The 15,577-nt window shown below is 40.1% G+C and overlaps 1 protein-coding gene across 1 annotated transcript in view; it reads left to right on the forward strand.

Moving 5' to 3' along the window:
• The first annotated feature begins 1,513 nt into the window (after positions 1 to 1,513).
• Positions 1,514 to 15,577, forward strand: part of ELL2 (elongation factor for RNA polymerase II 2) — a 67,542-nt gene continuing 53,478 nt past the window's right edge. The window contains exon 1 of the mRNA XM_016159777.2: positions 1,514 to 1,823. Within this exon, the coding sequence (XP_016015263.1) occupies positions 1,677 to 1,823 (147 nt within the window). The 5' untranslated portion in view covers positions 1,514 to 1,676. The remainder of the gene's footprint in view (positions 1,824 to 15,577) is intronic.

The following is a 15,577-nucleotide window of genomic DNA, read 5'->3' on the forward strand; positions in this document are numbered from 1 at the left end:
TATCGTACACATACGATGCTTGAGAGTCTGAATCAAGAGGTAGTGAGTGTACCTGTAGGCTGGGGAAGGGATTTATTCATGAGTGTGTGTGTGGGGGGGAGGGGTTAAAAACTTCCACTTGGACCTTTTTAGAAAATATAGCCCTTTCTAATTTAAAAAATGGGAAATACTGATTTTAAAATGCTGATAAATTTTTCTGGAGAATCCCTGTAAAACCTAACAAGGTTTTACAATCTGAGGGAAACAATAAGCGTCTCAAATCTTTTTTAAAGTAATTTTTAAAAACTGCCTTTCAACAGTTTCAACCCTTTCAATGGTCTGTTTTTTTCTGGTTATTTTTGATCACAAGGTTAATCCATCCTCTCTGACGGGAATCCTGTCAGTCTATCCATACACAGCCTCAAGAGGGCTCCTGATTAGGTTCCCTCCTTTAGCCACGCCTACACACCGAGCATCGCGAGGAATGGAAAATATGCCCGGCCTCCCCAAACCCTCACGCCCCCATATTCCCCACTTAACATCAACAGCTTAAACGCCAGCTAGGTTTTCCCACCTCGCTGTCAAATGAAATGGACAGAACTCAAACAGAACCAGAGAACGAGAGGTGTTGATGTTTCTTTTCATTTAGGTAGAGGCCAGTTACACTCCTTTAAAAGGAGATACCACTACAACCAGGAGAGGCCCTCCAAGTCCCATAAAAGGCACCACCCTGCTCCTATGGTGAGCTCCAGAGGAACAGAATACCTTCCTATAGGATCACAAGCGAGCATGGCGTGGGAAAGACCTTGAAGTTCAATTTTCTGTAGTTACAGTATCCACCACACCAAAGGCATTTTTTAAAGCCTTAGGCATGCTGTTCTGTTGTACTTAAGGTGTTCCACACAATCTAGCACAACTCAATCTAGGGTCGACTCACTAATTTCAAAGTTAGGGAGAAACGACAAAGAAGGGTGTCCTCCTCAATTCTGTCTGCTCAACAGCACTAAACTGAGTTCTGAGAAGCTCTCCAGTGACTCCACCTACGGCATCCGCCCTGGCCCACACCAATCTCCAAAAGCTTCTGCAGCCGTCGGGGCACAAAATCCTTACTTGGTGGCCACACATTTGGGGCTAAGAGTCCTCCCCTCCCAGGACCAACATCTCAGGAACTCTCCCCTACTCTCCACCACTATTCTCCAAGGGGCAGGTCTCCAACTCCAGATAACCAGACTAGGCAACTTGGACACCCAATAAGCAGGAGATCCACCAAGCCAGCCTGGCCAATCGTGGACGGCGAGCCAAGAAGACTAGATGTGACGTAAGATGTGATTAAGTTGACGCGTCACCTCGACGTCAGCCTCTCACCTCTCGGACGTCCCGTCGCGTCCTGAGAGCAAAACTCCGGCGACTTTGGGCTCCGCCCCCGAGAGAGTGGATGGCGGCCAATGGGGGCGGTCCTGAGGGGAAACGGGGCCAATGAAACGAGCTCGGGGCGGGGCGCGGGGCGGGGCGCGGGGCGGGGGTGGGGCGGGTGGCGGCCGTGGCAGCCCAAGGTCTGGCTGCGCGCAGTATATGACAGTACGTCAGCAGCGGGATGGCCGTAGCTGTGGCGGCGGCTGCAGAAGCCCGAGCAGCCGCGGCCGCAGTGGAGGCTAGAGCCCGAGCGGCGTCGGCGGCGGCACCCCGGGGAGTTTAAGATGGCGGCAGGGGGGGCGGCGGGCCTGCGGGAAGAGCAGCGCTATGGACTGTCGTGCGGACGCCTGGGGCAGGACAACATCACTGTACTGCATGTGAAGCTCACCGAGACGGCGATCCGAGCGCTTGAGACCTACCAGAGCCACAAGGTGAGTGGGCTGGCCGGCCGACCAGCCGGGCGCGGGAAGGGAGAGGGCGCTCCTCGCCGCCCCGCCGCACCTCCTCCTGTCCCTGGCACCCAGCACGGGGCTGGCGGAGTCGTGGCTCGCAGCCGCTGCGGTCAGCGCCCGAGGCGGCAGGGCTAGGCAGGGCCGGGCAGGGGCGCTGACGACGCCGTCCGGGGCCAGCCGGGCGCTGGGGCGTTGGGAGGCGGGCGGGCGGGCGGCCCCTGGCGGCGGGGCTGGGGCAACCGCAGTCCTACACTGGGACTTTCCGACGGCGCCGTGGGTTTCCTGGCTTATTCTGTCCCAATAAGCGAGAGAAGTACCAGGGAGACAAGGGAGATGAGTGAGATAACCACGCTGCCCACGGCGGGGGATAAGGGAGGCGGGTGGTGTACAGCGTACCGGTAACGAACCCCGAAGGACCCGCGGGCACAAGCCGTTCGCATTTTGGGGTAGCACATAAACACCGTGGACCCCGCAGACACAGGAACACAAGCGCTGCGTGTATGCAGGTGGGAGACACCTTGTACTCGCAGGGACTTAGGGACATGGGCGCTTCGTGTATGGCGGGTCACTTTGTGTACTCGCAGGGATGGGGATACAGGCTCTCCGCGTTTCTCAGTGGGACACACCTTGTATTCTCAGAGACTTAGGGACATGGGCGCTTAGTGTATGGCGGGGCGCTCCGTGTACTCGCAGAAATAGGGACACAGGCACTCCGCATATGGGGGGCACACCAGGTATTCTCAAAGGCTGGACACAGACGCTCCGCATACGAGCAGGGAGGGGGACACACTTTGCGCTCCCAGGGATTCGGGAACTCAGGCACCTCGCGCTCCCAGAAACAAACCAGCATCGCGTACTGGAGAGCTACACACGGAGTTCTCCCGAAAGCAAAACATCGGTTACTCGGGAGAGAGATTCATGGAGGGTCCTCGTTCTCGAAAGACGCTGCGTCTCGAACGGACCCACGGATGTAGAGACCCGGAGCGAGGGTGGGAGGAGGATACACTGCCTCCCGAGCAGAGACTTAGTCTCTGTCCCTGCACCACGTTCCGGAGAGACCCATGGATGCACAGCTCTAGAACAGCGAAGGCTCATGTAGACGAACATACGCCGTAATTGGAGTATGAAGCCAGGAACGCGTTCTCATGTTGAAAAAATATGAGAGGGTGGGGCACAGAGAAGGGACACCGCAACCGGGTGCCTGGAGAAGCCGTTTATGGACATGCAGCAATGTGTGTGGATGAGGGAGACCGGAGTGGACACATTGCATAAGGGAAGGGATATACCATGAGGAGGGGTAACCTTTTCTCTAAGAGGAGAAACAGTTGGAAAGAGATATAACCCACAGAGCATCCTGACAGACAGCCCAGATCATACCAAGGAAACACACTCCAATTAACTGATTTCATAAAAAAGGCACAGAGGACCAGAGGGACACCCAGGTGCAGACTCAGTTATTCAGATAAAAGTGGAAATTTAACATCTGTTGAGCTCCCACTAGCGCCAGGCACTTTAAATGCATAGAAGGAAGACGGAGGCAGAGCCACTGGAGAAGTGTGAACCCTGGTTCACTGGGAGTGTATGAACCTGGGCTAAGGGGAACTTTTTTGGAGAGGCCCCTACATAAACTTCCACATGGGAAAGCACACAATTGTGTACAGCTTGGGAATTATATGACTCACATGATAGTGTATGTGTAAACGTCAGGAGAGGCTCGTAGAGGTGAGCATGCTCTTAGGGAAACACTCAAAACTGAGTGGACACATGGATGTACACTTCAGGGCACTTGTGTTACCCACCAGAGAAGTATATGAGAAACGCTCAGACTTGGGAGGAGAAAGAGGAGTGAATGAATACACAGCGAGAAAGATACTTTCCTACACAGCATGAAATCTCAGGGGAAAAGAGCCTCATGTATGGCTGGGAGGTCAGTGAACACCCAGCAATAGAAATGCAACAAGATACAAGAAATACAAAACTACATGTGTCAGTAACTACTCCCAGACAGGTGCACCTGCATGGAAGAGACCAGCACCAGCATGGAGTGGGAGGCCCATCTGGGGGAAGCCAGATAGGCAGGCAGAGGGATAAAGGCAGACACTATAGTGAAACTCAGCCCTGCAAGATGGAGAGATAAGCTTGCTTGTTCTGAGGGGAAGATGTGGGAAGGAATGACAGTGGGAAGAAGGTAGGTCAGAGGATGTAAAAAGAAAAACAGGCTGGAGAGGAAGAAGCCAGCAAGAAGCTGCCAACTTCCAGTCAGAAACAGACCCAAGGAGCAGAGAAAGACTGACAGGGTGGAAAAAGGCATCTCTGGGTACAGTAGGTCAACCAGCCACCTTGGGAAAACAACAGGCAAACTGTACAGTTGATTACAGGAAGACCAACAGACACTGTACAGTTGGCAGGGATGGGGAGTCCCTCAGAGGGAAGGGATGGTATCCAGGGAGAGTGAGGTGACAGAGAGGCCCCAGTGCTCACTGATCTGTATGACCACTGGGGCCTCAAGAAGGGAGTGCTGTTTATTTTCCTACCTTCATTTCTGCTTCTTACACCTTAGTGTTTATATGCTTGGCATTGATTGGAGTGTTTTGACTCCAAAAGTCCCCAAATTTATAAACTACTATCTTCCAGGAGACAGGAGATAAAAATTCTTTCCCAACCCACCTCTCAAATCTTAATTTTTTTTTTAATAGTCAAAGGTACCAAAGTCAATGGGTTTGTTCTTGACTACTTCTCTTGCCTATTAATATCATTACTATTTTTTCCATCTCTGTACATACAAATTAATGGGTCTGGTCGATCTGTACACAAGCAAAGAAGGGAAAGGGAGACAACTTCCAAGTCCCTCTACCTTTCTGATTGTGGAGCCAGGTAGATTGAGTTAGTCCTAGGATTCCTTTTCTCTTGAAAAGCTGGTGGTAGAAGCAGTGGTGTGCAAAGAGAGGGGGAAGAAATAAGCTGCCTTGGACGTTCGCTGCCTTGTTTCTTAACCAGCTTCTGTCCCAGGCCTCATTGTCACTCCAGCCACAGAAACACTTGTTAATGGGCTTGGAAAAACAATAGCTGGGCTGAGAATTTAACCCCAGGTGGTTGAAAAATAGGAAGAGACCGGAGAAAAAGAAATGAGAGACCCTTCTGGTACTGTACACACTGTTGGTACTCATTGCAGGATCCTCTGGTGTGTTCAGATAAGCTTCCCACAAATGTGTCCTCTAAGTGCCCCTCTCCCGCCTCTGGTCAGACCAGGGCTCCCCCATTTGCACAGTAAGAGTTGCCAGCAGTAGGCATCAGCCTGAGCTTTTATCATCCAGTAGGATACTTATTTGGTATTTTACACCTTCCACCCTTATCAGAAGTAGAGCTCGTGACTTTAAATTGTAGTTGCTGTTTGGAAATATGTTGCTACGTGTTGGCTTATTGGGAAGAAGTGCCTGGTGGTCAAGCCTGTTATCTATGGGGGAAAAAATGACTTAATTTCTCACATACAACTGCTCCCACTATTCTGTGCTCAGACAGGAAGGTGCTTAATGCTTGAAAAGTGTCCTCCAAGTGGCTTTGATTTGTCCAAGGCTATAACTATTACTCCTCCTCTTCTTGTGATTTTTCTAAGAGCTAGAAATTTCAATAGGTTAATTTCTTAAATTAAGTATCAGAGTTATTTTTAATCGGATTATTTTGTCCATTGGATTTTATCTTCTAAATTAATCCACTTGACCTAAAGCTTCAGTGAGGTAAATTTAGGAATTTTAGGAAACTGAATTCTGCAAAATACAGAAATTATTTAGATACAATTGACCAAGTATGTGAAATTATTAAGGTTCATGAAAACAGAATCTTTAATTGGAAACAAACAAGACAAATCTAATTGACCTTCATTATTCAAGTTTTCTATTTTTAGAGAAGAATGAAGAATGCTAACTTGGGAACTTTTCTAAACAGGGACTAGGGTGGGGGAGAGAGACATTGAGAATGCAGGAATGGGAGTTACAGTTGGAGTAAATATCTCCTAAAAGTTGTTTTTCCACTTAGTTTTAATACAGAAATAGTTTCAAGTTGATTGAATGTTTAAAAAATGTTAACCTTAATGTTATTTTCATAATTTGCAGAATAATTTTAGACATGCTAATGTAGATATCTAGGATATATTACAAATCCACTTTTTTTTTTTTTTTTACTGTAGATTGATTATTTTGAATGAGGGGACAAGTTAAATAAAATCACAAATTAAAACTGTATCATCATTCTAAATTGATGTCTATGATTGTGTGGTCTCTACAAGCTCTACATATTTTAAATGAACATATATTACTGTAATCATATATTTCTTCCAAATGTATCCTAAAACTATGTTTAAAATTAAGACCCAAAATTCTAAAATATCAGTAATATAGCTGACTTTATTTTGATATTTGAGTAACTCATTTGTAATAACAACAATCAAAATATTGTTTTTAGATTCTGTTTTTGCTGATCCTGTCTATTTATTTTTTAACACTTACCGAAAGTTTCAAAGGTGGTACCTCAAATAATACCATTTTTACCCAACTATTATGTAAAAAGTCTTGCATAGATGCATTTGAGGGCGGGGACTGAGCCATTCATTCTCTGTGTCTCAGGATCAGAAAGCAGATACCTTTGAAAAGAATTCTGCTAACACATTCTCTTATTAACTCATTATTGGCTTTATAGAAGCCAATAATAACCAATAATAATAATTAACCAAGACACCTTGGTTAGTGTCTTTTAGGAAAATAATAGTGTTTTGAAAGTTTGTACAAATATACTTACATTTAATTTCGTATGAGGAACTCTGTTTCTCTCAGTATTACCAGATACTGTTATTTCTAATCAAAGCATAAAGTCTTATTTAAACCTCCAAAGTTACTGTCCTTCACAGTAGTTCCCTTTAATATGTTACTTGATATTTTAAAATACTAATCCGAAAGGTCATAGAATAGGTGATTTCCTTTCCTTAGCCTTTCATGCTGTCTGGAGAACTTTTCAGCATTTGGTTAATCGTGGTTTAAGGTACAGAAAAGACTCATACCTTACCTTGTCCTATATCGCTTTCTTTTCCTGCCTTCCCGCAAACAATTGTGTGTGTTTTCAATAATCTACCTTATAAATAAACTAAGAAGACCTTGTTCTCCTGAAGGCACCACTCAAGCATCCAGACCTGCCAGCACAAAGCTGCCACTGCCAGTGGACATGCTTATTGAGTAAAACAATGAGGTTGGCATTAGCACATTCCTTTTATTGTACTTTTTAAATGTGGCCAGGTTTAATTTAAATATGTTAATATTACTGACTTTTAACTTAGACATATCTTCAGGCTGAACTTGATCTTAAAATGCTTTTAATCAAGTAAAGTCAAGTTTGCGCCCCATGTGTCAGTGTGTTTGAAAAGTTTATTCAAATGATCAAGTGCTCAGTGCAAAGGAGGGTGCCTGTGAAAAGCAGTAGCCAGATTGCCTAAAATGATAGACAGGGAACCTTGGCACCAGAATTGGGTGGAGAAAGAAAGAACATATGTGAAAGACTGGAACATGTTCAAGAAAAGGTTTTAAAAGGAAAGGGGCGTAGAATTCTTGGAATGATTTACAGGAAAGCTTACTGGAGGACAATCAACAGATCCAAGCCTTTCCTTTTGCTCCATTTAAACTTGTAAAAAAAAAAATGAGAATTTCACCAATGCTGGGTCATTTTCACAATTCGTGGTGACCGCAGAGTGGTTCAGAAGCCTTGGCACAAGAGTTCAGCACACTTATTTGCCAGGTTGGGCTAAATGTATTTGGAGTATTTGAGAAAATGTTCCTAAAATGTGCTATTATGGGCATTTCTGCATTTAGGATGAGCTGTTTTAGAATAAAGAAAACATGCATGCATGTATATAATGCCATATTTGACTCCTGCATACCTCAGCTCCATACATTTCCTATGACTTAAGCAAAAATCTAGATAAAAAGGTCTGGAGTAGAGTACAGTAAATCAATGGCCATGTCTACACAGCCAAATTGAAGCTGAAAAACATGGCATGATTCAGGTCTGATTTACCTTCTCTCCTCTTCCAGTTCATTTGCTATCTGTAATTTCTGTTGTGGAATTATGGCTCATAAAGCCATATTAAATCTTTAGGAAGAACTGGTTTAAGGGCCACCATTAATACTTTGCCAGCAAAGGCCAAACTTAGTATTTCCATGACTGGCAGTATAATATAGGTTATAAGAAGAAAGACTCTCATTAATAATTCAAAGATTTATGAATCTAATTAGCACCTTGAATTGGACTCTATGGTCAAAGCATTTGGCTACTACTAGTTTCATAGTACGAAATTGTTAGACAAATGCTATAATTTTCTTTTCTTATTGGGGATCCTACATCTAATTGGTCTGAAAAACATCCTGGGGTCTTAAAGGATTTTAGCAGGCAGCGACTGGATAAGCGACCAGTTTCCAGCAGAGGGAATTGTAAGGACGGCCCTGTTCCACTTAATCTGTAGTGCAGGGAAAAAATATAGTTGGATTTAAGAGAGTAAAGGTAGATTGGAGCAGGTTGTATTTTATTCCATCAATACTGAGGAGACACTAGGTAGAAGTTCAAGATGATTTGCTTTTGGATTATTCTGGCTTTGCTGTATACTCTTAATATGCTTGGATGTAAATCTGGAAGGAAGTAGACAAATTATGAAAAATATGTGGTCCAAGCTAGAGATGATTTGAGGATGCTTATGGGAGGCATTAGAGACGAATAAAGTCTATAGAATTTAACAAGTTTTAAAGGAATAGGATTGAATCGAGATTTCTAGCCATCAGTACTAAGAATATCCTTAGTAGAAAAAGGGAAATCAGAAGCAGTTGGCAGAGTGAGGTGGGGGAGATAAAGATGATTAATACCATTTTTGTGAACATTCACTGTCTTGTCTCTAATCACTTAGTTTTTATAAGATGTTTTATATTTGAGAATTATATTTAGGGGTCTGAGGCTAGACTAAAACAAAGCTACATTGTTTACATGTCTCATACAAAGTCTTTTGCATTTGGATGGAAATTTGGGAATTGATGATATTTGGGGGAAGTTGAAATTATTAGGTAGAAGAAATTTTGGTTTTGAGCAAGGATTTTTAAATTTTTGTATTTTATGGATATCCTTTATTCAATAATCTCTACAATTTGCACTTAAGACCATCATAGAACACAGATAATATGAAAATCAAATTTGATTTTAATGTGAAAATGAGACCTGTGGTTTCTGTCTCTGATGATTATTGAAATGTTAAGTAACTATTACTGTGCCTGGATGTATTTCAAGCATCATTTTGATATGATTTCTAAAAAGGCCTTGAAAGGGTCAATTTTTTTCACTTCTTCCAGACTGCTTCCATTTCTGTTTTAGTGTTTTGATTTTCCTCTTTCTTTTTTGTTTGACAGTCTCATTGTGAAAAAAAAAAAATATGAGTACATAATGCTTTTGTCATACATACATACACATTGTCACGGACTAGTTATGAGTGCTTGGTTCATGGTCCGTGAGATAACCATGGCTAGAAGACTATTTCACTGACTGCTGTGAGCTGATTCAGGGTAGAGCCAGGCTTGAACTTTCTAATAAGATTCACTGAGATACTTTAGGATCTAAATATGCTTACCTAGAAACTTGTGTTAGCAAATTTTAAAATAGCATTTACTTTAAGTATTGCTTTTAATTTCCAGTATTGGAAACCATTGATGCCTCAGAGAACCAATATGTATTTTTATTGCATGTCCATGTAATAAAAGCTCAGCTTAGTATCTTAAGATGTTTTTTCTGTAATAAAAGATTAAGATAAAGTAGAAGTCAGAATTATGAGTACCAAATATTCATTTATTCATTTAGTAAACATTTATTAATCTTCGGACATGTGCTAGGTATAGAACTAGACACTGGAGATATGAAGCTGAATAAGTCATAGACAGTCCCTGTTGTCAAGAAAGTGCAAACATATGAAAAAAAAAAGCAATAAAGTCTTTATTCAAGGGGGACATATAAAAGAAAATGATTATGTTTGAAGATCTGAGAAGCATTGTCTGCCTCTTTACCTCCAGCCCTCTGTTCAGGACACTCCCATCGGGTTGTCTCCATGACACTCCTGATGTTGCACCTGACTAGGTTTCTTGTTACCAAGTCCAGTGGTCATCTTCTGTTTCTCTCTTATCTGACCTCAACAGTATTCCGTTCTGTTAACCATGTCTTCCTGTTAAAACAGCTTTCCTGATTTTCCTCTTGCCTCCCTGCCCATTTTTTCTCAGTCTCTCCTGCTCATGAGCCTCTGCTTGACTGGTTTCTGAATGCTAGAGATCCTAGCTCCCTTCGCTTTTTCTGTTCACTCTTCCTTAGTGAACTCATCTAGTCCCATCAACTTAAATGCCATCTATATGTTACTGACTTGCAAATATTTACCTCCAGCTCTGACCTTCCTCCAACACCTCATCTCCTCATCAAAGTTTAATAAGTATCTCAAACTTAACAGATCTAAACACAATTCTTGATTTCACTCTTTAAGACTAAATCTTCCTGAGTGTTTCCAAGTTTAGTAAGTGGCAGTACTCTTCACCAATTGCCTAGTAATTGACTAGTGATTATTGATTTTTCTCCTCTTTTCTTGACTTATTTGATTCATCCACAAGTCCTGTCAATCTTCAAACATCTGAAATCTAACCCCATCCGTCACCACTGCTCCAGTCTCAGCCACCATCCTCTTTCTTGAGGACCACTGTGATGGACTTCAACCTTCCACTCTCCCGCCGTTATTGATTTTTCACCCAGCAGCCAGAGTGATCTTTTTCAGACATTAAGTATGATGAGGTACTTTTCTGGTTTCACGTTTTTTAATGGCTCCCTTTGTAAAAGTGTTTTTGGTGCTTTACTATATCACTTTCTATTAAAAATAATCTCTATCTTTCAATCCAAGTGTATTTTACAGCTTCTCCTTACACTTCTGAACTAGAGATTGATCCCAAGTAATAAATCTTCATTTATGTTTATAGTCAGATTCGACATGTAAAGCTTATTATACAATTATAATGCTCACATTAAGTTCTCTCTTGGAAAAAAAAAATGAATGGGATATTGTGCTTAAAGTATTATTGGTTAGAGGGCTGGTTCACAGTAACTATTTAATTGTTTAGTTTAGATTTTTGCCTTCCATATTCCTTTAAGAGGTATTTGAAATGATAAGATTTAAGACAACAATAACAATTGTTTTTAAAATTTTGGCCTGAATCAAATAGCTGCAGTTTGCCGTAAACTATCTTTTAAAACAAAGATTGTGTTAACTAGATTAGGTTTTGACTTCTCACTGGATTGTGTTAAATAGATGAGGTTTTTTACCTCTTCTCACTGTTTTACTCTTTTCTGTGCTATAATGACTAGAAAGAAATTATTCTTTATTCCATATGCTCTTTCATCTGGTTCTTCCAAATCTTCAGAGAAGGAATTTCTCCTAAGGGCAAGGTTGCATTGACTCACAAAGCAAAATACTAAATTTTGTGGAGCTTAATGATTTTCTTTGTCATCTAAAAGATTGGGTACAAAAAAGGAGATACCGTTAATAAGCCAGCTTTAGATTATCTCTAAATTTCACATTCATACTGTCATTCTAAACATGTACCAGATATTAGCGCTTGAGTATATTTGATTTCTTCAGTATCAACAGTCTGATTTCCTGTGCTATTTCCTGCTTTAGCTCCAATTTTCTTTCCTCCTCTTCTCTCCCTGCCTAGGTTATTTTTGTGTCATAGTGATTAAAATATAATTATTAGGTAATCTTGGTTTCTCTATCAGGAGATGTTTTAAAGAATAGAATAATAAAATGACTTTTTAATTTAAAGTGTCATAACTACAAGTTATTAAAATGGTATAGTACCTCTTTTAGGAAGAAAGACCTATATATACAGCTTTATCCTTGGGAAAATCATAAATATTTCATAATATTTACTTGCACAAGTGAAAACAAATTCAAGTGCCAGATATTTTCCTTAAGCTACAATGTAAAACCAAAAAAAAAAAAAAAAAAAAAAAAAAGTGATTCGCCCAAAATTTCTCAATTTTTATCACTTGTTAATTCTCTAGCTTTCAGATATTTCACATTTTATATAAATATTGGGAGGGGGCCTGGAGAAGCTAGCTATATAACGTGGTAGGTAGGAACACAGTTCTTAAAGTGAGATAGACCAGGATTTGAGTCCCAGGTCACTTATTAGCTATGAAACATTAGGTAATTCATAGGATTACCTCAGAAGTGGAAATAATAGTGTCTGCCCCACAACGGTATTCTGAGCATCCCCAGAGGTGGTAGTAAAAATGATTATAGTGCCTGTCACATTTTAAGCACTCAATAAATAGTAACTAGGTAGCTATAATTGTTTCTTAAAACAATTCTACCTAAAGCAGTCACTGACCCATCACCATTTATACAAACTTTTTTGGTTTGGGTGAAGTTCCAAAATTATATTTGACTTTGAAATTGTTTGACACTATATCAGAATTTATAACAGATAAATATCAGGTATTTAATAAAGCCTGTTGGTTGATTTTGAATAATTCAAGAATTCTCGAATTAGTACTTCAAGAATAATTCAAGAGTTAGCTTTGAGTTAAGTCAAAGTTTCATGACGGCTTCAGAAGGGAACCAGAAACTGTGTTTCAGGTACATCTCTAACCTTAGAGAATAAAGTTAGAAAGATCTCTGTAACTTATTTTTTAAAGAAAGCACTCTTTTCTAGCTCCAGAATGCTGTTTATATTTGCATATGCACAAAAACAGTGTGGTTGATAGAGTAAAAGTAACCATAGATATAATTTGTTTACATGTATAAACAATATGTAAATAATCGAGATGATTATAACAACTTTTGTAGGATAAATAACTTTCTTTTATTGAAATCCAAAGAAACTGAGCCTTGCTCCTTGTCTCCCACCCTAAAAGAATCATGTCAGAAATTTACTCAGTAAAATTAAGATTATGTAGTAAATTATATATTATTCTTATACTCCTGATCTATTGCAAAGAATAGTTCCTGGAAATAATGTACATAGATTTCTTTGGTCATAGAGCAAATTTTATTGCAGTAGAATTGGCTTGTAATGGCAGATGTCAAGAGTATCAGCCAACTTTTGATCATTTTAGTATTGTCTGCACTTTTATTCTATGTTTAAGAATGCCCTACATTTTCTAAGAGATATAGAGAGTTAATTCAAGGAGCACTAAAAACAGTGAAAGGACTAAGATTTTCACAGAGCCTTTTGACTGCAAAACATCACCTTTAACAGGCTATTGAAGTATTTGTGAAAATGAGTTTCCCTAGCCAGTCCAGTCTGCATTGTTTCTTGGCTGGACGAACCCTAGAGTTAATTGATTTTTTAAAAGATGCTTGGTGCAAATATTTAATTAAAGCAGAAAATCAAAAGTTGAAACCCTATTGAAACTCATTTGAATGGGAATGTGCTTAGTAAATTAAACATTATTTTAAAACATGTCCTATCATATTTGCCAGCTATAATTACATTGTCTTTCAAAATTGAATTGCATTTAAAAAATATACAATGCGTTCAGATCATGTTTTTGCAGCTAAACCTACGCTTAAAAACATTTAGATGAAAAACTAACATGTTTGAGACATTTGCTTATAATGCATAGTAAATGGTACAGTTTTAGTTGTATGTTTTAAGACATTCAATAACCATAGCCTAGTAATATCTAAAGTCGGGATTAAAATCAATAAAACATTTAAGGTTCTTACTATTGTTCTTTTATAGGTTGTCAGATATCTTAAAAGAATTTTTCATTAAGTGATCTTAGTTCGTTCTGTTTAGATAAGCACCTACAACTATTCCATAGGTGAGGGTTTTATTATTTTTAAATGAAAAATGCTAACATAAGTATACATATATTCCTTTGTTATATATATGGTCCTTAAAGTAAAATAAAGAAATAAATAACTTATTTTTTAATCAGAAATTGAACTATGGAAATTGTAATGATTTTCCTTGGGAAACAAAATGCCAGAAGAACTGAACGAGCATTTAAGGGCTTTTAAATGTTCAGCACTAGGTGACAACCTGCTACAGAGGCAAGAGGAGGAAAGAGTTCTCTATTTGAGATTCAGAAGGCTGGATTTGAGGTCCATCACTGCTAACCACTAGCTTGATCCTGAACAACACACTTTACCTACTGGAGACTTATCTCCCTTTGAAATGGGAGATGAGGATGCCTTCCTACCAACCAGGACTGGTTTTAGGAGGCTTACTTGAGACAGTGAATATAAAAATGCTGTGCATTACAAAGCTGTGTAAACAAATTATCATTTATTTTGAGAAATTGAGCAATACAGATAGAACTATAAGCATTTAGGAGGCTAGGATCTAAATTTAAGTGATGAGGCAAAAAAAAAAAAAACTGAGTAAAGTCAAAATTACTCTTAAAAGTTTCTAAATTAATGTAAAACATAGTTGTACTGTTTTCTCTATACAACCCTGAATAGTAATCTGTAAAGTATATAATGTATATAGTATATGCTGCATATATAGAGAGAACATGGCTAAATACTTTTATAATACTTTTATTTTATTTTTTTAGCTGAGCATAACATGGACAAATACTTATAAGTTAAATATGTATTAGACTTCTCTAGTGACTAGGAGTAAGACAAACCTTGAAAAAAATACACTTCTAATGTAATGGAACCATAGACACAAGCATCTGGAAAAACAACTGACAGGAGTTAACTCAAAGAGGGCATGGTTCATAATTAGCCAAATGGTGGCAGCCATTTTTTGTTTGGCCTGAAAAAAGTTTAACTTTTTAAAATTTGAGTTCTTTCTAGGTTGGGTGTTCATTCTCTTGGTACTCACCCTTGCCTGTTGCTTCACACTCTTAAGTCTTTCACATTTACCTGCCTTGGATCCTTAAAAACATCGAATCTTTGATTCCTGATTTATCCAAAGGAAGGCCTAGTCGAGGAAATTAATCTTAAACTTGAACATCAAATAAGCAATTAGCATGGATTGGCAAGATGTGTTTGGGAAGGTATGCCAAGTTGAAGGAACAGGAAGAAGGTAGAAATAGGGAGGAGAACGTTTCCAAAACAAGCAAAGATTGACATGACTGAGCCACAGTTAGGAGGAAGTAGAAGATGAAATTGGTTGGTCATGTAGATGGAGGGTCCGTTTTCTGTGTGAAGGAATTTGCTTGATGGAACTCACTGTAGGCTGTGTAACATGAGTGTTGTCTGATAGAGCTTCTGCCAGCTATTTGAATGATGAGCCGAGCCATATTTGGAAGGGTCGAAGGAAAGGATTGGCCGTTAGGTGCTTACTGATAGGGTCCTGAAATAGACCAAGAGCTTTCAAAGTAGAGAGTAAGAGCTTAATTCGGGAGACTTTGGGGCTGACTGGCGAGAGATGATGAGGGAGCCTTGGAGCCACCTTTGCTTCATTTTTCTTTGATGCCTGATATTCAGGCTTTCAGCACATTTTATTACTCTTCCTTGAATGTTTGCTCATTCCACCAACTCCTCTTTGCTCCAGATGAAGTCATACTAATATTTAGGCCTTTATCACCAGAGTATTTCTAAATAAAGCATCCCCTATAGCTGATCTCTAATCCTTTTCCCTAGCCTCAATCCATGCCTTTCCATCTTTCTTACACTTGACTAAAAGAGCTGCTTTCTCGAAAATACTTCTTTGAGCAATTCA

Source organism: Rousettus aegyptiacus, unplaced genomic scaffold (assembly GCF_014176215.1).
Source record: "Rousettus aegyptiacus isolate mRouAeg1 unplaced genomic scaffold, mRouAeg1.p scaffold_m13_p_8, whole genome shotgun sequence".
Lineage (NCBI taxonomy): Eukaryota > Metazoa > Chordata > Mammalia > Chiroptera > Pteropodidae > Rousettus > Rousettus aegyptiacus.